Raw genomic sequence first — 23,563 nt, 5'->3', positions numbered from 1 at the left:
ATTTATTAATTCATTATTATTATTATTATTATTAATATTTAAATTTTTTATTGTTTTTATTCATCTGATTGGGTGGGCCACCGGTCAATCTGGGAGGGCACGTGTTTGTTTTTTGTTTGTTTGTTTGTTTTTTCACTCTCCCTGTAACGTTTAAACGTCCAGTGTTCGTCTAACATTTCTAAATGTTACAAGGCCTACTTGTTGCAGAATGTTCGGAGAACATTCAAAAGTAACAATACATAATGTGTGCAACTTCGCCCAACCACATTCTTTTTTTTAAACTTGACGTTTTGAACGTTCAGAGAACATTGCAGTAACTTAAACTTAATTTGTATATTCATAACTTAATGTAACGTTATCAAAACGTTCTTATAAGCCTAACAAATTTTTGTTTACTGGGAATAAAGGAATAATTGCAGTCCTCGAATTTGATTGGCTAGGCGGCGTTGCGTCCTACTTGATGGATAGATGATAAATTACGTAGCAAAACCAGTCAAAGATAATGTATAGGCTACATTTGCACATTAAACACAATACCTGCAATACATAGACACCTATAATAACGCAGTGTGTCATTTGCGGGCTCAGTAAACACCAAGCAAATGTTACAATATGGAAATATTATCACTGTCATAAGCTGTAATTTTTTTTTCTCATATCACATGACGCACCATTGTACATTGTTTGCGGAGTTTTAAAATTACCGGTTTGAGAACGTGTGGCTAATGGCTATTTAGACAAAGTTGTGCGCTTCTGATGCTTAAAAAGCTGTCTGGGTAGTAGCAACACTCGAGGAGGCACAGCCACAGATTTGTATGAAGTCACTACAAACGAGCGACAGATATCATCACCGTGACGTCAGTTTGTTTAACTCGCGAGCGCACCATGCTTGATATAAGAGACGGTTCCAACAGCTTTGTCAAAATTTCTCTCTTCTGAGTCGACTTCTGAGGGTACGTGAGAAGCCTGCATTTCTCTGCAATGACAATTACACTTCTATTCCTCATCTTCATCGCGTGTCCCCTCGCGTCCACAGGTAAGTTACTCTCGCGCACTATAGTCTGTAAAGTCTTGCAGAGCTCACTTTATAATAAGCCTAAACTTCTATTGATAGGTCAAAAACATGGTAAACTGTTCCTTAACAGATTACTACTACATGTGCATTCAAAATTGTAGCTTACATATTGAGAACTAAAAAAAAGTGATTTGTTAAACATTAGATAGCTAGCCTATATAATGTGGAAATGTTTGATACTGTATATAATAATTGGATAAATGTGCTGCAGAAATGTACCATTTACTCTTATTTCTGTTTCATTATTTTAAAACACACATTTCTGAAAATTTCTCTATTTGCATATATGTTAATGTTAGTCATTTAAAAAAAAACGAATTATTACTGTGAAAAATAGTCAATAAAAATATAAAATCATAACATTTTGCATCACTTTAACTGGACAACATGGTCTCATATTGGTATAGAAGCAGTAATTTCGGAGAAAATTTAACATCAAATATAGATTCCTGGAAGTTCATTTGAGTAGTTAACATAATGAGTGGGTGAATGTTGTTTCCATAAATGAACAACCTTGGGAGTAAAGAACATGTCAAATGTGTAATTATAAACTTGCAGAACCCCAAAATGCTCTGAATTAGCGTGAAGATTTCTGTCTGCAGATCTGACAAATGGCCTTAAATGACCCTAGTGTATTGAAAACCACAGGAGGAACATTTGTCACGCCAAATTAGCGCCCAGGTGCTGACTTAATTGCACTGCTGATATCTTGTCTGTAGATCTTCCCCAAAAGGGTCAGTTCAGGAAAAACCTGCGCTCCCACAATAGCAAGGAAGATTAACTTTTATGAAAGAAAGTGATGACCAAATTGCTGAGGACATTTTTGCACCTTCCTGTTTGGAGTCTCAGTCTCATATTTGGAAAAATATCATATTTCCTATGTCATTTAGAAACATTTCCATCACTGTATAGTTAATGCATAGTAGTTTTCCTGTAAAAAAATATTTAAAGAAATAGCTGCACCGTACAAAAATGCTTTTAGCTTTCATCATAGACTGGACAAGTATGTCTTTTAAATCTTAGTTTGGACTTAGAAATGCCTTGATTTCCGTTGACTTGCTCTTCAGCATTTTTAGCAGTGGCAGATTATACACGCTCCCGGGGAACCTCGTTGTCAACCAGAAATCTGTGGGAAAGACCAGCAAGAGTCTGACTCAGCCTGTCCGTCAGATTGACTGAGAATAGCCTGCAATGCCCGGAGCAGCAGGTTGCAACCAGAATGGAGTCCAGCTGCAAGGGAATGCATTATCTGACTGATTTATGACTGGAGTTCAGTCGTACTATTAGAACTGCATGAAAACAGGTCTGGCAGAATGAAGCTCGACATCCAGTTTCAAACCGTTTAATAATTATGTCCATCTCTTTTTCAGGGGCAAAATGGACATATAATGGTAAGTAGGCTATTTTGTTTTGTAATTGTAAGAGTATTTATTGTCACAATGTATTGTCACAATTGATCAATTTATTGCATCCCTGCTGAAGAAAAGTACTAATTTCTTTCAAAAACATTTTTTTTCTTTTTACTAAAACATTTTAACATATGACAAATGCCATTTAGAGATATCTGAACACAGTCATGAGGTGATGACACAAACTGTTTGAAATAATTCATAGAAATTAATCAAACTGCAGCACCCTTTTCACTACTGAGACTTTACACTGTAAAACAATATGTGATCAATAAGTTATGATGACGTTTACATTGCTTTAACTCATCCAAATAAGTAATGCAGTTTTCAACTTTTTTTTTTTATAAATTATACAAGATTCAACTAACTTTTAAAGTCAGTTTAATGTAATTTAAGTTGAAATGACTTAAACATCCAAGTTGATTGTACTTAAAAATTTAAGGCAGCAACTTAAAAAAAAGAAAATAGGATAGTAAAACTTGTCTAATGACATTAGGGACCTTAATGGCCAAATAAAAAGCACATACATTTTGACGATGTTGCTTATGATTTTTAATTCGCCAGCAAAATCATTGAAAGTGTAATGTGAATATTTAATATTTCACCTTACTGTAAGTAATTGAGTAATGCGTTTCCTTAATGGCCAGATGCCGTCGTTTTCACCTCAGTAAAAAAGGTCATTCAGTCACACAGAGACCAACAGAACGTGCCCTTTACACATCGAAGTGCTTTAAAACAAACATGCTTAATCACGACTGCTGTCGCAGAGTTCTGGTCAATTGCTTTCACCCTAGGGAACCAAGCAGGCTTCTGGTTACCATCGTCATGAGTCAAGCCTATTCCTGGGCAGTTATTTTAACTGTTATCTCGAACAATCCCAGTATGCCATACCAGTGTGGACATGGAGACCCATTGGCAGCCATGATGAAGGTATCAAAAAACAGGTTGCTGCTGGAAAAAGGTAACTCGTGGTGCAAAGTTGAGCTCGTTTTGACCCTTTTGGCTCTTACGGCTCTGAAATGATTCCCACAATGTCTCACATGTCATTCCTGTTAGCTTACCCCTCGGCTCTCTCCTCGTGCCGCTGTCACTCACGTGTTCTCATTGGCTTTTCAAGGAGGCCATGTTGAGTTGTAGGTTCCATGATTGAATTACACATATTTACGTCATTACATTACATGTCTAGTTTTGATTTATTTTGAAGCTGGGTTGAACTAAGATATAAGGCAACTCAAGGGACCTCAACTGCAAAACAGAGCTGTTATAATGGCTTTATTTTGGGAAGAGATTGTTCGTCTAATTGCTTGGCTGTGAAATTTCATAGCTCTCTATACTTAGGAAAGAACAATGCATTATATTATTCTGTCTTTGTGTGTGGCACATTGCAATTTACAAGCTGAATCTCTTCTGTCCCTTCAGTTATACTCCTGTGTGCAAATTTACAGTGCCTGCAAAGTCAGACTACCTTGTAATGTGCTGTATTTTAGGCTTGTAGACTAAGAATTTTAGACAACGTGATTATCAAACCAAGCACCCTCATTAAGCAAATTGCTAAGTTTAGCTGCTACTAAAACTAGATTTTTGCAATTTCTGAAGAAAACATGAGCTGTACTCATGCAAAAGTCAGCGGTTAAAGTGTGCGGTCAGTGGTTGTTTACTGGTCCAAGTCAGACGAGCTTCGAACTTTGTTACATGGTTGCTACGGTGTTGCTATGTAGTTGCTGGGACATTGCTATGTGGTTGTTTACTGGACCAAATCAAAGGACCCCACCCTCATGTCTCTATACCAGTGATTCTTATGTCGTTGCTATGGTGCATTGAGTGATTTCTAGGTTAGGTTGTAGCTATATGGTTGCTAAGCTGTTCTAAGTGGTTGCTATGCTCTTGCTAAGGGATTGTTTGCTGGTCCAAGTCAGAGGAGCCTCCAACTTTGTTACATGGTTGCTAGGGTGTTGCTAGGTGGGTGCTGGGTCATTGCTATGTGTTTGTTTACTGGACCAAGTCAAAGAACCCTACCCTCATTACTCTATAATTCTCATGCGGTTGCTATGGCGTTGCTAAGGTGTTCTAAGTCGTTTTTAGGCCATTACTAGGTTGTTGTTTAGTGTCCCAACCAAGTTAAAAGAACCCAAGTCAAAATACCCTACCTTCATGTCTCTATAATTGTTATGTGGTTGCTGTGGTGTTGCTATGTGGTTGCTATAGGCCAAGTTACAAGAGCCCACCCTCATGTCTCTATAATTGTTATGCTGTTGCTATGGTGTTTCTATGTGAAAAAGTGCAGGGTGTCACATAGGGTGTTTCTATGTGAAAGTGTCCAAAGCACTGACCACTGCTTGAAATACCATGACGAATTTCTCAGAGAGAAACACTGCAGTGCTTGTGCTGCTGTGTAGTTGTTATCAAGCATATCAAACAGAGCTCAGATGAGCGTTGTCCTTTGTGTTGGCTAACACTGAGAGCCCTTGACATTCTGAGCCTGAATTAATTCCGCTGAGTCAAGGCCTTTTATAGTCACTTAGAGGGACGTAATGACGTCAAACATCCACTGCCTAAGATGAAAACACATATGCACTAGGCCTAAAAAAAAAAAAAGTTTGGTTCCGGTTGGTTGTCAGTTGAGGTCATGGGTCGGTAGGGATTTTTTTTTATTTTATTTATTTTTTTATTTTCCTCCAGTGGCAGTTTTACACGCACACACACACGCGCGCTGATTTTAAATGTGTGTACCGGTACTTTTTTCTACTAAAAACCAGACATCTCAAGCAATGTTTCATCTAATATCTTTAATAGTATTAACCTCAATACAAATCTTCTCAGAAAATCTTCAAAATAAAATGTAACAATTCAAACCGTTGAACTTAAGGAAACTTATGGCAGCCATTGACTCTGCTCACTAAATACCTGAACTGAAATAAGGACGTCACACCACTGACAACCGAACCAAGCTGGTGAGTTGGTGTCGACACCACATCGCTTGCTAGGTCTGTCCATTTCTCAGCTCTGTCGACTTTGCCGGCAGCTGATACGAATCTACAAGAGCATTTTTTGACTTCTTGAAGCACGGTTTCAAATGTTTTTAAACCCAATTTTACAATTTTGGTTGACATGCTAGTGTTGCATGGGCAAATAATTATCACGTTACACATGTCCATCATTGCAAAAGAAAGAATAATATGTTGATATGGACTAGGCTAAAGTTACGCTACTGTATTTGATATTACTAATTTACGCGGGCGAATCAAACTTTTACGACAGTGATTCTGTATTCCCGTTTAAAGTCTGTTGTTGCCATAGACACGCAAAACGCACACACACACACACACGCACACACAAAAAGCCTTCGCGGGAGTTTGACAGGCGATCTCATAGTAGATTAACATGGAGGATTTGAACTTGAAAAACGGAGTGTACAGACATCTTTTTGTAGTCAAACAACATTCTTTGTTATGTTCATTTATGTGGTTTATTTGATTTTGATGCTATAAATTAACTAGAAGCAAGAGACGATCAGTTAGTTTTAACTGATGATCTAACTTACAGCGATCTGTTCGACACATTCAAGAGCCTCAAAACGGTATTTATTGTTTACATTTCTTTAAAAAATGACCACATTTGAAAGGTGAAATAACCAAATGAGACTTTGTTTCATATTAAAAGTAAGTTGGTAATGTTAACTATGTCCTGTCTGTCACTCTGTCAGCATGTTGTCGGTGCCCTCTCTGTTCCGCGATATATTGTTGACTCCCCCCCCCCCGTGTTTCTCTTAATGTTACGATTTCCAAACCTTAAGTTATAGCTCACTTTAGGAATTGACAGTTAAAGGGTTTTGATGCAATACTTAATGGTTTTTAACGGATTACTTAAGTGTAAAACAGCATTTAAAGGAAACTGTAATTTAATTAACGATGTGTGAAAGACCGTTCTTCCCCAGTCTCATAAAATAAATTTGGGTCGCACATAAATTGACAGGGTCGGTCGGAAACCGGAACCAAACAAATTTTTTTTTTAGGCCCTACTCAAAAAAGTTAGCTTATCTTAGCATCATTTATCCTGGTCAGACACAGACATGAAGGATACCTCAAATCATGCTTTTTGAGTAGAGAATATCCTGGGACTGGGCTCTTTCGATTTGGACTGTAAGCAAGAACCACGCATTTTCTTCATAAAATGTGAAATAATTGTATGTGCTACTGTATTTTATATCATATGCCAGTTGCAACAAACCCCAAATTAAATTTAAATGTATGACAATATTTAAACAATATTTTATTTTGATTTAAGGTTATTACCACTGAAGTTTTCTCAACTTAAGGGATTTGGTTCAAACTGCTGCATGACCTCATCTTCCAGCGGTTCAGTGCGTTAATGTCAAACACATCCAGACCAGAGAGCTTCAGATGTTTTACTGTAGAGGCCTGCTCATTACGACTACATCTCAGGCTGACAGTTATGATTTAGAGTTATGACCCTCTACGGGCCCAGCCACAGGCATCTGATGTGATTATGATGGAGAAGCTAGTCTAGATTAAAAATGAACTGGACGGTGAGTAATTACGACCGCAAGGGAAAGTTAAGAGTGTTAAGCTACTAAAAAAGACAATGTGTAGTTTCGCAGTTACAGCGGTCCAGAAAACAAAAGCTGCCCACAAACCCATGATCATCATTGACGAAGAATACGCAATAACTTAATGTGATGTTTTAAACCCACAGCAACAACAAATCACTCTTACTGCCAGTGTTTACAGAAACAGAAACCATGACGATTGCATTTAAAAGGCTAGAAATTCTTATGTTAAGGAACTTTGCTATGTTGTTTAAAAAAATCCTTTTCTATACCCTCTTCTCTAAAAGATCCACAATGCACCAGAAATGTCTCTTAGACAAGCATACACTCTGTTGGAGTGACTTCAAAGCCTCCTCCAAAGCAACAAAACATCATCTTTTATTGTTGGGTGTGGTATTCATGTAAGGGCATTCATTTTGTAAGGCAGTGTTCTGTGACCGGTGACCTTAGCTTGTGTCTTAGCTAAACTTGTGGCTAATGCACTCCAATTCTGGCCACACTAAGGGCCAGATTTACTAACAGCTTGCGCAAGCGCAAACATTCTTGTGGCGTTAAAAAACGACTTCAAGGATTTACTAAAGATACGCAGTGAAAAAAAAAGCGTGGATAGTTATTTTTACGGCTGACTTTTTTGTAGGAGTTTCCCTTTAAGATGCAAAATTTATGGGAGGAGAGTATTTAAATGAATCATGCAAGGTGTTTACTAAGGTTTGCGCTCGTCAATTTACTGGTATTTGCGCCATTATGTAATGCCCAAAAAACTTAAACCAGATGCTAATTTGCGCTGTTCTTGGTAGATTGCATTGGTCATTATGGAAACGATACGGTTGCGTCTGTATTCTTTCATTTGCGCGTCATCTTTCCACTTATGGAATTTACCCTGATTTACTCTGTTTAGTAATTCTGGCCCCAAATGTTTAAATGCACACCACTAGATAAGAATCGGTCAGGGAAAGACGTTTTGTGACCACAACTTTCTTTGACTTTTGGTTTCAGGACCTGATGGAGAACACCACTGGTCCAGCAAGTACCCGTTCTGCGGAGGAGCGTTCCAGTCGCCCATCGATTTCCAGACCCAGCTGCTGAGATACGATCCAAACCTGCCGCCCATCCAGGTCCAGAACTACAACCTGTCAACCAATGAGCAGCTCACTCTCGGAAACAACGGACACTCTGGTTGGTGCAGTATGATTACAGAGCATGATTTTGTTTTTAAGCATTACTAATAACTATTGTCACAGTACATGCATTTTAAACATACATTTTTAGATAGGCTATTGCATTTCATATTGTAATGTCTGAGGCAAAACATAGACTGTTCATTCAAAATAATAGATTAAAGGATTTGTGGTTGTTAAACTAATGAGACCGTGCATCAGACATAAAGGTAAAATAGCCTTTCTTCTCTAACTTAATTTCTAGGTCGACGTGGAGAAAATGATAGAAGGATCTATTTTGCATCTCTGCCATAGCAATTTTCCACAATCACCCGCTTATTATGATAAAACAAAGCTGTTTGTATTTTAGTCTGGAAAATATGGCAAGGTTTTGATTCGAGGTAACGTCTTAAACAACATAACAAGTGATACTTTACTAGGTAATGAGTACTTTCTGCCGTATTTTTGGTTCAAGTTGCACTAAACAGACTGAAGTTGTTCCATCTACCATCTCCTGACTGTGATTGTTTACTTTCGAGACTCTTTTATTTTATGCACTCTCACTCCAGAAAACCATAGCTAAGTGAGCATATCTGCCACGAGGATGAATACTGATGAAGTTTTCTGACAGTGAGCCACTGTGTTTGGGGTTTTGGAGCCATTTCAGACTTGGTTTGGAAAAAGTTAGGCAGGATTATTAGTCGAAAAGCTTGCAGAATTTGTTGAAATGGATATCTTAATACAGAGATGCAAGGCCTCAGCCATATTATTATTAGGGGTGTAAATATCCGAACAAAAACCTAACATTTAATATGAAACAGGTATATAAAACAGGTGATTAAACAGACTGATAGAAAACGAAACCAAAACTAAGCATAACTATGACAGCTTGTTAATGTTTAATGATGATTACATAATGATTAACAGATCGTTATTTAATGTAAATAAAATGCTAACAAATTTCATTAAACTTCGATTCATATATTATCTAATGCACTTTTTTACATTTACAAATGTTGTGAAAAATGTAATTAGTTCGTTCATTTAATTAGTCATTTTAAAATGACGTTAAAATGCCAATCTAAAATTTAAACTATTAATTATTTGTATATGTTTATAAACGTTTACTAATCATTTAGTACCTTTATGGGCATTGGATTTTAACTACTGTAACAACGTTTGTGTAAAGGGTTAAGTCAATCTAAATGCTTGCTAAAGACATAACAACAACACTTAATTGTAATTTGGGTGTTAAGCATTATATAATGTTTGTTAATGATTTATTGATGAAAGTTATTATAAGTGTTTATATTTGTTTTTGATTAAGAACAGCATGACTATGCTGGTCCACTAGCTAGACCAGCACTATAACAGCTCTAACCAGCATAAACCAGCCTGGACCAGAATGGATTTTTCAGTAGGGTAGTGTAAGAAAAAAATATGAGGACACTGAAGATCTCGATGAAGAAGTTTATTGCAGCGTAACAGTGACAAAGTACACAAAGCACCTTGGGTTGAACCCCTAATAATACAGGCTTAAACATTTTATACCGTGTCTACACTAGTCTTCCCACTCACCATGTAAACAAGGTTTCGTTTTAAATGTAAATTAGGACAACCGTTGAAGTGATAACCTTCGGTTCCCACATCAAAGATGTTGTAACAGTTGTGATCACCAAAGGGGTCAGTGGGTGATTGCTTTATGACTGGCAATCACGGTCACAAACTCTTTGTCACAGGATGGTTCTTGAGGTCCTGCTGCCACTCCCATGCTATAAATGATTAAATACCATTCCGGTGGTACCAGAGCAAACTGTCTCTAAGATAATTGAGCAATTTTGGGGTTAAGCTCTTTCTAACATGTATTTTGGAGTGGAATCTGGGTCGAGATAGTCTAAATGAATATGTAGTATGTAATATGAAAAAATGATATGCTGTGACCAATATTTGTTTTTCGGGGAGTTAACTTGACACGGTGTGGTCACACTTGCCTCTGCATCGTAAAAATTAACTCATTTCAATAATAACCCGTGCGTTTGACAATTTTATGTTTATTTTATTTTGTATTAGGTTATTGTTTTTCACACAAATTTGCCACATTGACTAACAAAATGCTGCTTGTCTGAAAGTGACTTCTGTGGGAGTGATTCTTCGAGCATCTCTACACTCTTGACAATGATCATTTCTTGCCATTGAAATTTTGCCTTTTTCCTTTTGTACCCACAGTGCTGTTGTCCTTGCCGTCTCACATGCACATCTCCAGCCTCCCTCACAGATATTCAGCAGCTCAACTCCATTTCCACTGGGGCTCCTCCAGTCTGCTGACTGGATCAGAACACATGGTTAATGGCATTCGGTTTGCTGGAGAGGTAAAGTAAACCCCAAAAACAAGACCTTACCATTACCGTGAACACCTTTAATGCTTGAACAAATGCCCTAAACCCCATTATATAGGATTTAAAAAGAAGTGAGGACTCAACAGTGCATGATGCAATGTTCGTTAATGTGTATTGAGGTGTCAGAAATATTTTCATCTCTGTTTATCACTTTAGGACAAGGAAAATGTCTGCACAGTTTGTGTTCCTAACACACCTAAATGCCCAAAGACATTGTCATTGCCAAAGACATTGTCATGTAGTCACTGTGTGAAGGTCTGCTGTTTCAGATGCAGCACTGTGGCTAAGTTTAGACATCAAATCAGATCTTTTTAGGCAGACTGTCCACACTATTAATTGCAGGTGATCAAATAAGATTTGTGTGTCCAGACATAACCAACCTATTTGCAGGGGTTGCTTTGGTAACAAGGCTTTCAAAACGGATGTAGGAAAAATGGAGGTGCATCATCTTGCTCTCCAAATAAGCTCCCTGCTTCGCTGAGCACCGAGGGGTACTTCCGACATTTCCATCACCGGTTTTGATATTATCATTGTGTGTTGCATTGAGTGATGCAAAATAATTTTTTTTAATCTGATTTGTGCAGCCAGAGTGTCCAGACTGAGACTCGTCTGTAAAAATCTGATTGGAATCGCATTTCAAACCAGCTCCAAATGTGGTTTGAATCAGATTTAAAAAAGAAATTCTGATAGATGGATGGATGGATTTCCTTATGATTCCTCATTAAAGGCAGCCTTTTCTGTTGTATCCAGATGCATGTAGTACACTTCAATTCTGACAAATACCCAAACATCTCAATGGCAGTGGACAAGCATGATGGATTGGCTGTGCTGGGAGTTTTCATTGAGGTGAGTCCGGACCTTAAACAAACCACTGAGACTGATGTGGTGTAGTGGTTAAGACTCGGCTGATGACCGGAAGGTTGCTGGTTTGATTCCCGCAACTGAGCAATGGGCCATCACCACAAGGCATTTAACTCCAGATGCTTTAGGGTAATTGTCCCTATAATAAGCTCATTGCTTGAAAGTCACATCAACAAATTTCCCCAGTATGAGTCTATTTTCTAATCAGTCAGTGTTTTATATTGTTTAGATTGGAGAGTTTAACCCTGCTTTTGACAAATTCTTCAAATACATAAATGGGATAAAGTACAGAGGTAAGTTACTTTCATATAGTTTCAAATATTTTTAATTATGATGTGCATAACACAAGTATGCTAACACTCCTATTACTAACTTGTTATCTGACAGATCAGAAAATACAGGTCCCAGCATTTAACGTCCGTGAACTGCTACCAGCACGTCTGGACGAGTATTACCGCTACGATGGCTCTCTGACCACACCACCCTGCTATCCCAGTGTGCTATGGACCGTGTTCAGGAAACCTGTCACCATTTCAAGAAAACAAGTAAATTAATCATGCTTATAGTTCAAAAGCTTAACGTGCTTTTTGGCATGTTCGCACCACAGGATTTGGGAATGATTTTAGTTCTAGGAGTGCCTTTTGGGGGAACTAAATTAGCTCCTGCTTCAGAGTAGGGTCTAAACCAGCACAATAGGAACTACCAGTGACATGTACGCACGCGAAACATTGGCACACGCCATTTCAAAAAAAGCTTTGTACACAGACTGATTATAGCATATTTATTTATTCCACAAACTAACTCTACAAACATCGAAAACGGAGATAGATGGACCTCTCAACCTTTATGCTAAGCCAAGGAGAAAATCCAACGCGACTTTGAGGGGCTGACCAAGCGAAACATGATTATGTATTTCTGCTCAGCTAGCGACATTGGACATCAACCACATGGCAAACGCTACTTTTTCATTACTGTCTACTTTATATGCATAACAGTTCTATCTAATAACATATAAGACAGGACTGGTAAACAGATAGTAAACTAAAGACAGATAATGGGAGCACTGTGTGCTTAAAAACAAATCAAATCGGGCAATTATTATTAAATATACACATTCTCTAAAAAGGTCTATAATACCTGGAGCTAAGCTATTCATTAGCATTTGCATTTAATGCTAAAGAATGCAGTTGAAATCTGCCATGTTTGCAATTAACAACTAGCAAATTTTGTAAGCTGTGATATGAAAGGCAGAAAAAATTATTCATGTGTTGCTTGGAAAAGTTTATTTAGTCAGAATGCATGACTACTTTTGAATGGTCATCAACAGTAGTGCATCTAGTTACAGCATGTACCAGCAGGCGCTAACTAGCCAAACCTTGACACTTTGAGGGCTCTATTTTAACGATCTGAAACGCAAGTATCAAACGCGAAACGCAAGTAACTTTGTGGGCGGATCTCGGGCGCTGTTGCTATTATACTGGCAGGATAAATGACTCATGCGCCTGGCGCAAATCTAAAATGGGTTGGTCTGAAATAGCTTCATTACTCATAGGTGTGGTTTGGGCTAAGGTGAAATAAACCAATCAGAGCGTCATCTCACATTCCCTTTAAAACCAGGCATGCTTGTTCTCGTTCTCGTCAGGGCCATAAAGACAGAGAAGTGACATTTTATGGGGATGGGAGAAACCCACCCAAATTAGCTTCGGTTAAACAGGCGTATAATAATTTGTGTAAATGTGTAAGCTAGATTTATGCCTATTTTTTTCACATCTTCATGGACACCACAATGATTTCCCTTGTGTGGTAATATTTTTCCTTGTAATTATGTATGGTTTGCAAAAATGGGAACTGCTGCCTGCGTCTGTGTAGATGAGAGAAGCAAAGTGTACGTGTGTTGTGCACACGCTACATTATGGCCAAGCATGCGCCCTTAAAATAGCATCTGAACGCGCCACTGACTTTAGACTAGGTTTTTCCTGGTCAGTGGCAGAATTGTTTTCTGAAACTGCAAAATAGCACCAGGGAACGTTTGCGCTGGAACACACCTCCTCTTTTCGCTGAACCGCCCTGGGAGCGCAAGTTCATTCCCTAATTTACCGACGTGCGTCTGTGGAGGGAAAAGTCCGCTGTGCGTCGGGTGCAAAATAGGAATGATATATGCGTCGGTGTACAAAGTTAATTGCGCTGGGTGCAAGATAGGGCCCTGAGTGTAGTATCCACCTCTTAGGCAATAGTTTCAGCTGTCCATATTGTAGTAATGTTACTGTTGTGTCTTTACAGTTTTTGGCATTGGCCACAGCTCTGTATGCCTCTTATGCCCAAGATTCTGTTACCGTGCCACTTCATGGAAATTACCGGAAGCCACAACTCACAGACAACAGAGTGGTACTGGTTTCTTTTAAGGACGGTAAGTACAGTTTACATTGCAATTTGAATGTGTATGATATGACCACAAAGCCTAATGAAGGGCTAAAGCTGAAATGCTCAAATATCTGCTGCAGTGCTTTATGTGAGCATCATGGTTTCCTATCAAATAATCGATAGGAATATGAGCTTTCAAGATGGCTTTGTCTCTCTCTCAACATCTGCGTAAGGCCTCAGTTTATGCACTGTTACCTTTTTTCCTCAATGAAAGACCTTTGCTACTTCAGGCTCCTTCGAAACATATGCTGGGTTTTAAATTAGATGCTTCCATTGACATAAATCTTTTCCTTTAAACCTGAGTTGGTGCATAACAGGGTTTGCTTCTAACTCTCAGGCATTTTGATGCTATGAGAGAAGTTTGGAATTGCTGTTATCACCGGAGCCTTGTTATCTTCTTTAGTCTTGCTGTTTTCTAACATCTTTGCATGAAGGCTCAATCCATCAATATCCCAGGCTACCGCTTGCTGCGTTCTTCACTGCATGGCAATGTTTCCTAAAAAGCTGACTTTCCAAGAAGAAAGGTTGGTCCTTAATCTTTCCTTTCAGCCCCCTCGCTAGTAAGGCTTTACCCTGGCAGTCCTCCGTTGCAATGCTCTGCTTGAACACCCCTCTACATTGTGTCTGGTGCAGGACTGCACAGTATTTTTTCAGTGGCGTCCCCCATTCAGAGGAAGCAAGTCATCCAGAAGCTTCTTGTGGGCGACCTTGCGGACTTGGCTGATGAAGGACTCTACCAGCTTCTGCCAAAGTTGAATCCCCAACTGGGAGTGGATAAAAAGTGGAAAAAGACCAAGAAGCAGGGACAGTGGAGCCAGGCAACTCAAAAACAGCAGTGGTCGAACAATGAGCTACCAAGCAACGCTGGCTACTCCTCTTCCATTGGGAAGAAAACACCAACACCGTGGTATATGGGAGCATTGGGTACGGATAAAGAGATGTGCTTTGTATCCCTGGAGGAGAATGTTGTTCACCAGCTCGAGAGATACCATGCAAAGGGTCTGATGGTCGAAGCTCTGAGAGAGGTTGTATTTCCTGAGTTGAACCTCAGGAGCTACTTGCACTGCCGGTCTGATCTGGACCTTCAGACCATAAAACAACTCATAAAAGGAAGATCTCGGGATGAGGCAGTTGAGCTTGAACAATCACTGACTAAAGCCATGCTGAGGCAGATAAGGAGACAAATCAAACAACATAGAAACCCAAACATGGAAACCACCATGGGGCATTCTCAAGCTACATTCCCGAAGGACTACAACTCGGCCTCGACTTACCACAGACCTCAACGTGTTGAATTGGAAGATTAGACCCAGAGAAGACAGCATACCTCCCAGAGGGCCTAAATTTCCGCAGTACGCTGTCACGCACAATATTTAGTCAACTCTGCTCCTAAGGCTAGCACATCATTTGACTAATATTTATTTAGTTTGATGGTACCCCTCTAACACTGTCTCAGAGACTCTCAAACTAGTTGCTTTTGCAGTAGATGAAATGAATCGGTGAGCAAATAATGTTCATGATATGTAATGCCGCTAATTACCAAGAAGTTTGTAGTTACTTTACAAAGAACTGGACAGTATGCTAGACAACATTTGCTAGATGGCTGTCGACAGGACCACAAAATAGACCTTTTTCCAACCTCCATATTAACTCTCTAATGATTAGTCCAGACTCAAAGCTGGTCTGTTTTAAGCATTAGTGATTTTTGTGGGAGAGTATGACTCAACAATCTTAATTATTATATGCAATGCACAAAAAGACAGAAGACCATAATGTTGAGGGCATATTTTTACATTTTATTGAGAAAAGTTGAGCTGCGTATTGCAGTAATTGTATTCTGTGGTTGAAGAGTCATTCGTAAATTAAAAGGGACAAAGGGACAAAACCAGCACTTTAAGTATTTTAACATTCTCGAACTCTGTGTGGTACTGTTTTTTGGGTGTGATCTGAGACCAAGGAGAAAGCAGACAGAGTAATCTTTTTGTACACTCACTCAGATTTTAGTCAGTATCATTTTTTTGTGAAATGTCTAGATCATGGATTGTAAAATAAAAGCATAACGTCAATTAAAAAGGTATCACTTCTTCCACTTGTAAAGGAGAACCATGTCCCTCTTTTTATTCTAAATGGTGTTCAAAAGTGATATGTGAATATTATAAGGGTTACTGTGGTCATATTTGTTTATGTTTGAATTTGTATTGAGTTAAAAGTTCTACAATTATCAGAATCTTATGTTTTGACCTATTTCACCCAAAAATGAAAATTCTGTCATAATTTACGCATGTCATTTCAAACCTGTTTCTTTTCCATTTGACTTTATTTCTTCTGCTGATGAAGATCTAAAAAGAATTTTTTTTAAAGTCCAATGTTGTTTTGGACCCCATTGACTTTCATTGCATGTACAATGGGGACTGAATAGCTCATTTGGATGTGCAATATGTTTGCAAAACTTTCCTCTCAATTCAGTTCTTTTCTTTCCTCTAAGGAGACTTTACTTGGATGAGCTGGGGTATGTTATGTTAACACAGTTTGTGCATGTGTGTGTGTTTGTGTGTGTGTGTGTGTGTGTGTGTGTGTGTGTGTGTGTGTGTGTGTTTGTGATGTCAGATATTTCCTCACCTCTGGCTAACAGATGTGACGTCTTGCGTTATGACACTCATATGCGAGGCGAATTGCTGGTGGCCATGCAGTGACGTGTAACTGCAGTGTTACGTCACTCGTCTTTGACCACAGCATGATTGCTGTTGACATAAGTTTGAACATATGGAGAGGGCATGTTTGTTCATTTAGCATGACTTCAGGACCTTATCATTGACGTATCTATGGTTTAGTTCTAATTGTAGTGCTGCAGTGGCTGACATATATCTTTACTTTAACCCACTGCGCCCATGAGCATGCGTCGATGCGTGTCTCATTTGACACTATTGGGTTTTGTCACCACGTATGTAATCATATCCACATTTGTGTATTTTTGTGCATTATGTCAGTTGTGTAACATTTAGTGTGGTGATGACTGCTAATCATACTGAGAACAGCTAACCAATAAGCTAATCTGGGTATATTTAAGGAGTTAAGCGGTTAAGTTATTTTTATTAAGTCAACATGAAATCAAAATTTACCCTATACGTTCTTATTACACACACATTCACATCCACGATTCAAAAGTGAACATTATTCTAAAGAAAAATGATCAAAAGCGTTTACTTTCCTTGTCAGCATCCACTTTTCACAATCCAATCAATTCCCTATGAATAAAATCAAACCTTGCTGCGTTTTCTTGTTTAATATCTTGTTTAATATCTTGTTTCACTCAGAAATCCATTATTTTATGAATATAAAATGGATTGCAAATGCCATTTCATGTTGACTTTAATGTCACTGGCTTTCATTTGATGCACAAAATTAATTTTAAACCAGGTTATGATCATATTCGTTGATACATGTTCAGAGTTAAAATGGCAACTTTGTAAACTTAACAAAAATAAATACAAGGCATGCTGCGTTAAACCAACAATTGAGGGTAATCAAACATACTGTTAATTATGAGGTACATTTTCCTTTCAGGCATACTAGCAACAATAATAGTGGCCTCCATGCTAGGACTGCTACTGATCATTACCCTAGTTTGGTGTCTTTTGAGAAAAAGGTGAGTGTTTAATTCATACCAAAATGAAACAAATGACATAAAGATGCAGTCACATTTACCTTCTCTGTATTTTCAGTCGAAATCGTGTTATTTCAATAGTAATCTACGGGATCGGGAATCGATTCAAAACATTTCCCACATATCACAACTGGTTCAAATGGGCCACTCGGATTCGCAGCGTTGACCAACAGAAAGCTGCTTGGTTTGAACAAGACTTTTGTGTGAAGCTAAGGCCAAGAACTGAGTTTCCTTGTAAACTTTAACCCTTAATCATCTTAGATATTTTGACGTAAAATATAGATCCAATAACAAAAGTATAAAGAGTTTTTATTTCTGTCATGACAACTCTTGGAGTGCACGGTCATGGATATGACAATGTTGATATGTTTGGTCTTGGCAGAATATATCTGGTGCTGCTACTGCTGTTAGTTATTACTGCTTTCGCAGAGCAAATACAGGACTTTCTACTGCCAATACACACACACAGACACGCTGCTGTGAGAAATTAAGACATGCTGCTGCTATACAATATAGCATAAATGAATTAGCCATTGCAGATCTATACATGTGGAGCTGGTGGAGGGTTCATGAAAGCAAACTGCAACTGCTAACAGAAAATACTGACTAGTATTTCAAGGTTGAGCAGCGAGCTCAGGAACCAATCAGCTGTGCCCTACCCCTTTTCTACCGACACGATACCAGTGTGGGTTTCCAACCTTTTTCCACTGCAGAAAAGGGGGTTCCGGGCCGGAAAGACCAGTTCAACTCCGACCCTAAAAACTTGCTGGTCTCGAACAAAGCTGTGGAGAGGGGGGTGGAGAAATGCTGCTGCTGCCTCGTTGAGCAATGTAATAACGTACATCGCTCTTTACATCTAAATATATTAGATTGAAGAGAGACCCAGCGTGCAAGAGAAGCAAGTGAATCAACGGTTTCTGTTTTAGTTTATCTCCGAAAAGGACAGATGAGAGTACCGGCAGTTTATGCGAGCCGCCGGTTCGCTAGAATCACTCCCGGTATTATGCCGCACTGCCTGCACAAACACCGGGACACACAGTGTGTGTGTTTTTTTTTTTTTTAGACTGGCTATAGACCCCTTTTCAGTTTGTAAACATTGTGACGTTTTTTTGGGCGGGCGGAGCTTAGGTGGAGGCAGAACGATTCCCCTGGCCACTTCACTAACGCTAGCTAGCAAGTTTTGTTAGCTTGTTTTTTAACAATGACTGGAGAAAATCCAATTTTATCTGAATATGTAAGGTCACTCACTGTCCGGAACCGCGATTATTATTTGGAAGAGTTAACTTTAATGGACGGAGCCAGATTGGCCGACCTGTACACGCTCACTCAGTGGATGGATGATCTGATAGGATTACCTCCACTGCACTTATGGCAACTGTAACTGGCAAACAGTTTCCTTTATGTTTAGTCTCTGGTCGTTAGCTAGCAGTTACCTAACTGCAAGTTGTAGGACTAAAAAAGTTAGCTAACTTACGCGCTAAACAAATTAGCATTACGTGTGAAGTCACTTAACTTGTTCCCCAATTTCTGATGGCATCTCTAGGTTGGCATGCATGGGAAATTTAGACACGTAACCAAACCATAATCCTTACCAACCAAAGACAATAGTTTATTGATATGAAGTGTGCGCTGCAATCATGAGCATTTTTGATGATTGTTTCTGTCCAGTCCGCTCGTTTTATTGCATTTAACCACAGCTGTCGTCTGTTTTTTTTTTGTCAGGCAAAATGCGACATTTTAAGCTTCTTACTATATTAATAGCTGACAGTCTAGCTGATTTGTATTGGCCGCCTCCAGTTTTCCCTTTGTTTTGCCTCAAGCTAACGTTGTGACGTAATAGTGTTGTTGGCACAAAAAGAGTCTATAGGCAGGTAAACAACACATAGTAGAGTTATATCACCGTTCGTTCCTCATGTCTGTGGAAACACGCAGCCGGTTCGCCTGGCCGAGAACAGGCTCTGGAGACGCGAACCATTGGTGAAAAAGTGTAGATAAAGAATGATATGACTGCAGCAGATTTAGTTAAGGACTGATCAGCCTGTGCCATCTAGAGTTTCATGACAGAACTTTGAATTTGAGGGAAATATTTTGGGGAAACATTTGCATATTGCAATTCTGCCACTATAGAAACAACTAGTGTGAAAATCAAATGCCATGTGGCATAAAAGACAATTCAGTTTGTTTCAAGTGAAGGGAAACTCTGTGTGTACCACATAGGCTTAAAATTAAAATTAATAATAATGCATTTATTTAACACAATGTAATGTGACGTTGCTGTAAAGATCCCACCATAATTAATTAACATTAATTTAGGGAGCCTCAGGCACAGACCACTAAATGGATAAGTTGCCTTCAATAGGAATGTGTGCGTTAAGATCCATTGCTTTTCCAGCTTTTATCCTACTACCAGGACAATGTGTTTGTTTTAACATAGAAATTATCTGACAGCACATGTGCACATATGTATGTAATGCCACATTCAATTATTAGAAGTTTTCATGAGATTAAATGTACCGTTGCTCTGTAAAATTGTGCGTTGTGTGGGCAAAATCCAGTCATTTTATTGTAATATGCCTTGTCAGGAGATTCAAAAACGAGCGAAAAAGTTCCCCACACAAATTGAGCTTGTGTTTAAGTTGGTCATGTGAATTTGCTGCACTGATGTGACTGCATCTTAATGCACGTTTACCAGTTTTATCGTTCCACATATTCCCACTATTAACTGCCCGTCTCCTGTTCTTTTAACTAGATCTAACACTGAAGAGCAGACAGACAAAACCAATGCGTACAAACTGGCTGAGAAAGAAGAAAACATTTCCAAAGTATAACCTTTCAACATCTGATGAAACCTGAGCAAATTACTCTCTGAAATCCACATGCAATCGATCCGTTTTTCCATCATTTCCGTTTGTCTCCTTGGCTCATGGGCCTGGTCGCTAAGGAACTGTCTGCTTGCATGCAATATTTAGATCAAAAATGTTCAAGGAACTCAGACTATATGAATACCGAGTTCTTCTTCAACCACATTCTAATCCAACAGGATCCAAAAACCTAAGATGACACAAGAGGAGAGTAAAAATATGTAATTTTCGTACAGTATGTAATTCACCACATGTGAATAACCCACCAGTCAACATCAAACCTGGTGCTTTGTGAAGCAGAAACCATCATACATTATTCTGCAATGGTGGCCTTCCTTTGCTGTTCAGCGGCATGCGACATCTCTCTATGCAGTGCCAGGCAGATGTGGTGGGAAAACACAGCTTCTGTCTGAGGCAACGAGGACGTTCTGGTTCAGCATGGATATGTGGTGGCCTGAGATGGGTAGTTATGATGTCCCCACCCTATATTTACTATTGTGCTGTTTGACCGATTAGAGTAATGAAAGGGTACGAGAAGAGCCACGCTCTCGGTTCCCACTGAGCTTGCCACAGAACTGGCCTATTGTTCCCCAGCTTGCGTGTAGGTTGACCTTTGACTTCTCTTTGCCTGAGCAATCATGAGACTAAACGCCTATGCACACCCAGTAACCCGTACAAATATAAAGTACTGTAATGTTCTGACTTGTAACTGTGAAGATACTGCATGATGACTGGAGTGATTAGCTTGATGAACACTACATCAGGGGGGCTCGTTCCTGATTTTGAACCTTCACCTGCTTGTCATTTTCAAGTACACAGCGATCTTGATTAGCTGCTTGATTTGAAGCTTCATTTACATTTATTCCAGATACAGTACATTTGAAAATGTTTTTTTTTGTTTCAAAATGCTCTCTGTCCATTTGCTGTCATAGCATTTTCAAGTGCTTTCCAAAAGTGACTTGTCCACACTGAAACGTCTGAAAACGCTAAAATCATCTCACTGCGCATGAATAAAATGTAATAAAAGCTAACTGAGATGAGATAGACCAAACATAATAAAGTTAAGGATGCACCAATATGAAATTTTGGCCGAAACCGTTAACGATAATTCTTTATTGAAAGCCGATAGCCGATATATTGGCCGATAAATATAAATCCAACTTTTTATATAATTTTTGAGAGCCTGATTAAAAAAACAAAAGTCTCACCATCAAAAGCCATCTCCCAAGCACACAATTATAATGTTCTCATTATAATTGTATGTAGCCAATATGACAGCACATGTTGCAATTAACAGTATTTTCCTTTTTTGTAGTGATTTCAATCATATTACAGCTATTCAAAACCATCATGGCGAACATGATGCACATCTGAAGTGTCTCAGCTGAAGGAAATCATCCATTATTAATCGGCTTTAATATATTGGCCAGATTTTCTTATTGGGCCGAAAACTGCATTCAGGCCATGTCTTAATAACCGTAATCACAAAGCATTCACGTCTTCGTATAGCTCGTAATAACAATTTGTAAGCTGGGAATGTTCTGAGAGCTCCTACTTGTACCACCTGACCGCTGCAGATTCATTTAAGCATTGATAGTGTTGCCATAAAAACACGTAATTCCCAGTTCGAGGACGTGAACAGCTTTGAGTACATTGTCACTGTAACAAAGTTTAATAGTTCAGGCGGAACCGACGAACATTCATTGTAACTTTAATCTAAAATAACCAAACACAAAATGAAAAAAAGTAAAGCGGCAGCCCCTCACGGACGACTGCCACACAAACATAAACTAAACACAATGTAAAATTGTCCAGGCCTGGTCCTCTCTCGTTCTTCACTGTCGTCATTCCTCTTTTTATCCATCCGGAGCTCCTCTGTGAGACACCTGAGGCCGGTGTGGCTCGCAGGTTACGCTCATTAGACCGTGTCCTCGGTCTGCCTGCGGCGAACGGCGGCAACACCTCCGTCCCCTCACAGATGGCAGCCACCCCACCTCAACCCAGGAGCACGGCAGCAAGCTCCTTATATCCACTGTGAGACACTTGAGGCTCATTAGCAATCACGCCACCAGCCCTGCTCCGTTCCCACAGCTCTCGGCCCCGCCCTGCAGTCACCTGTTGTCATCTCGAAGTAACGTAATTACGACATGGCGTGAGCGTAGCAAACATTAATCTTTTTCTCTATGTTTAGACCTTCCATCCACACTGAGACAGCATCGTCCTCTGAAAATTGAGCTTTTTGAAGACACTCGCCCAAGTGGATCAATTTAAAAATGCAGATTTTGTATTATAGTGTGGACTGTGAAAACTGAGGTTTTTGAAAACGATGACACGTTTAGTCATGTGATGCATATTGTATCGATATATGATGTTTATACTGGTCACATTCACAGTGTTGCTAAAAACGTTATTAAATGTTACTTTGTACAATCTTCTTATTACATTCCTGTAAAGGTGACATAAAATGTACTCGTCTTCCGACGTTTCAGTGTGAACAAGAAACTTTTGGAAAATGCTTAAAAACCCTAGTGTGGACAGAGAGCATTTTGAAATGAAAACACTGTATACGGATTAATGTAGATGTAGCCTAAAGATAATTGATTTCAAATACCTCTGTTTAAAAATACAATCCACACTACAACACAAAAATGCAGTTTTCAAATTGACCCACTTTAGTTTTCACAGGACAAAAGCACTGTCTCAATGTGGATGGAAGGCCAAAACATAGGGAACATTTACATGACAACAATGTACTAAAAACTGAAAAGTTGTTTCTTTGTGTTTTTGAAAAGATCTGCGAGACCGACTAAAAACACTGTATTATTCATGCCAGACCAGTAGTTTCCGATTTCACATTGTAAAGACAAAACTACATGTCTATAAACTGAACACGTAATGTGCATGATGTCACAGTTTTCACAAATTCGCATTTTTGTTGTTTACACGGAGACGATAACGGTATCTTTTCAAAAACTTACACTTTGAAACTCGGTTTCAAATGTTTGCATTTTCAGGCACCCAAAGCGCCATTTTCGTGTAAATGAATGGCCAAAACGCATAAAAAGTTTACATTTTTAGTTAAAAACTGTCATGTAGACCCCCCCCCCCCATAGAGAAAAAGATGCATTTTCAAATGTATCCGAATTTGTGTA

At 39.0% G+C, this 23,563-nt stretch overlaps 1 protein-coding gene across 3 annotated transcripts; it reads left to right on the top strand.

The window, feature by feature from the left end:
* The first annotated feature begins 2,278 nt into the window (after nt 1-2,278).
* Nucleotides 2,279-20,524, top strand: ca12 (carbonic anhydrase XII). Of its 3 annotated transcripts, XM_081356291.1 has the most exons (11): nt 2,279-2,378; nt 2,446-2,466; nt 8,048-8,227; nt 10,435-10,577; nt 11,355-11,450; nt 11,695-11,758; nt 11,853-12,010; nt 13,746-13,872; nt 16,372-16,395; nt 17,451-17,532; nt 20,300-20,524. In XM_081356291.1, the coding sequence occupies exons 1-11, from the start codon at nt 2,369-2,371 to the stop codon at nt 20,376-20,378; spliced, it is 984 nt and encodes a 327-aa protein (XP_081212417.1). In that variant the 5' UTR covers nt 2,279-2,368; the 3' UTR covers nt 20,379-20,524. The 3 variants fall into 3 exon arrangements, with proteins under 3 accessions (XP_081212417.1, XP_081212416.1, XP_081212418.1); XM_081356290.1 differs by having other exon boundaries at nt 2,357-2,466; XM_081356292.1 differs by lacking the exon at nt 17,451-17,532 and having other exon boundaries at nt 2,357-2,466.
* Nucleotides 20,525-23,563: the final 3,039 nt, after the last annotated feature.

This window comes from Scardinius erythrophthalmus, assembly GCF_964197995.2.
Source record: "Scardinius erythrophthalmus genome assembly, chromosome: 24".
In the NCBI taxonomy this organism is placed as follows: Eukaryota; Metazoa; Chordata; class Actinopteri; order Cypriniformes; family Leuciscidae; genus Scardinius; species Scardinius erythrophthalmus.
The sequence above is the reverse complement of the archived record's forward strand: the minus strand, read 5'-3'. Positions and strand labels throughout refer to the sequence as shown.

Excerpts from the sequence above, each read along its gene's own strand:
- ca12 (XM_081356290.1), top strand. The coding sequence starts at position 2,427 with ATGTCCATCTCTTTTTCAGGGGCAAAATGGACATATAATG. Across the intron at positions 2,467-8,047 it reads GGCAAAATGGACATATAATG|GACCTGATGGAGAACACCAC; the intron begins GTAAGTAGGCTA and ends TTTTGGTTTCAG. Across the intron at positions 11,759-11,852 it reads AAATGGGATAAAGTACAGAG|ATCAGAAAATACAGGTCCCA; the intron begins GTAAGTTACTTT and ends GTTATCTGACAG.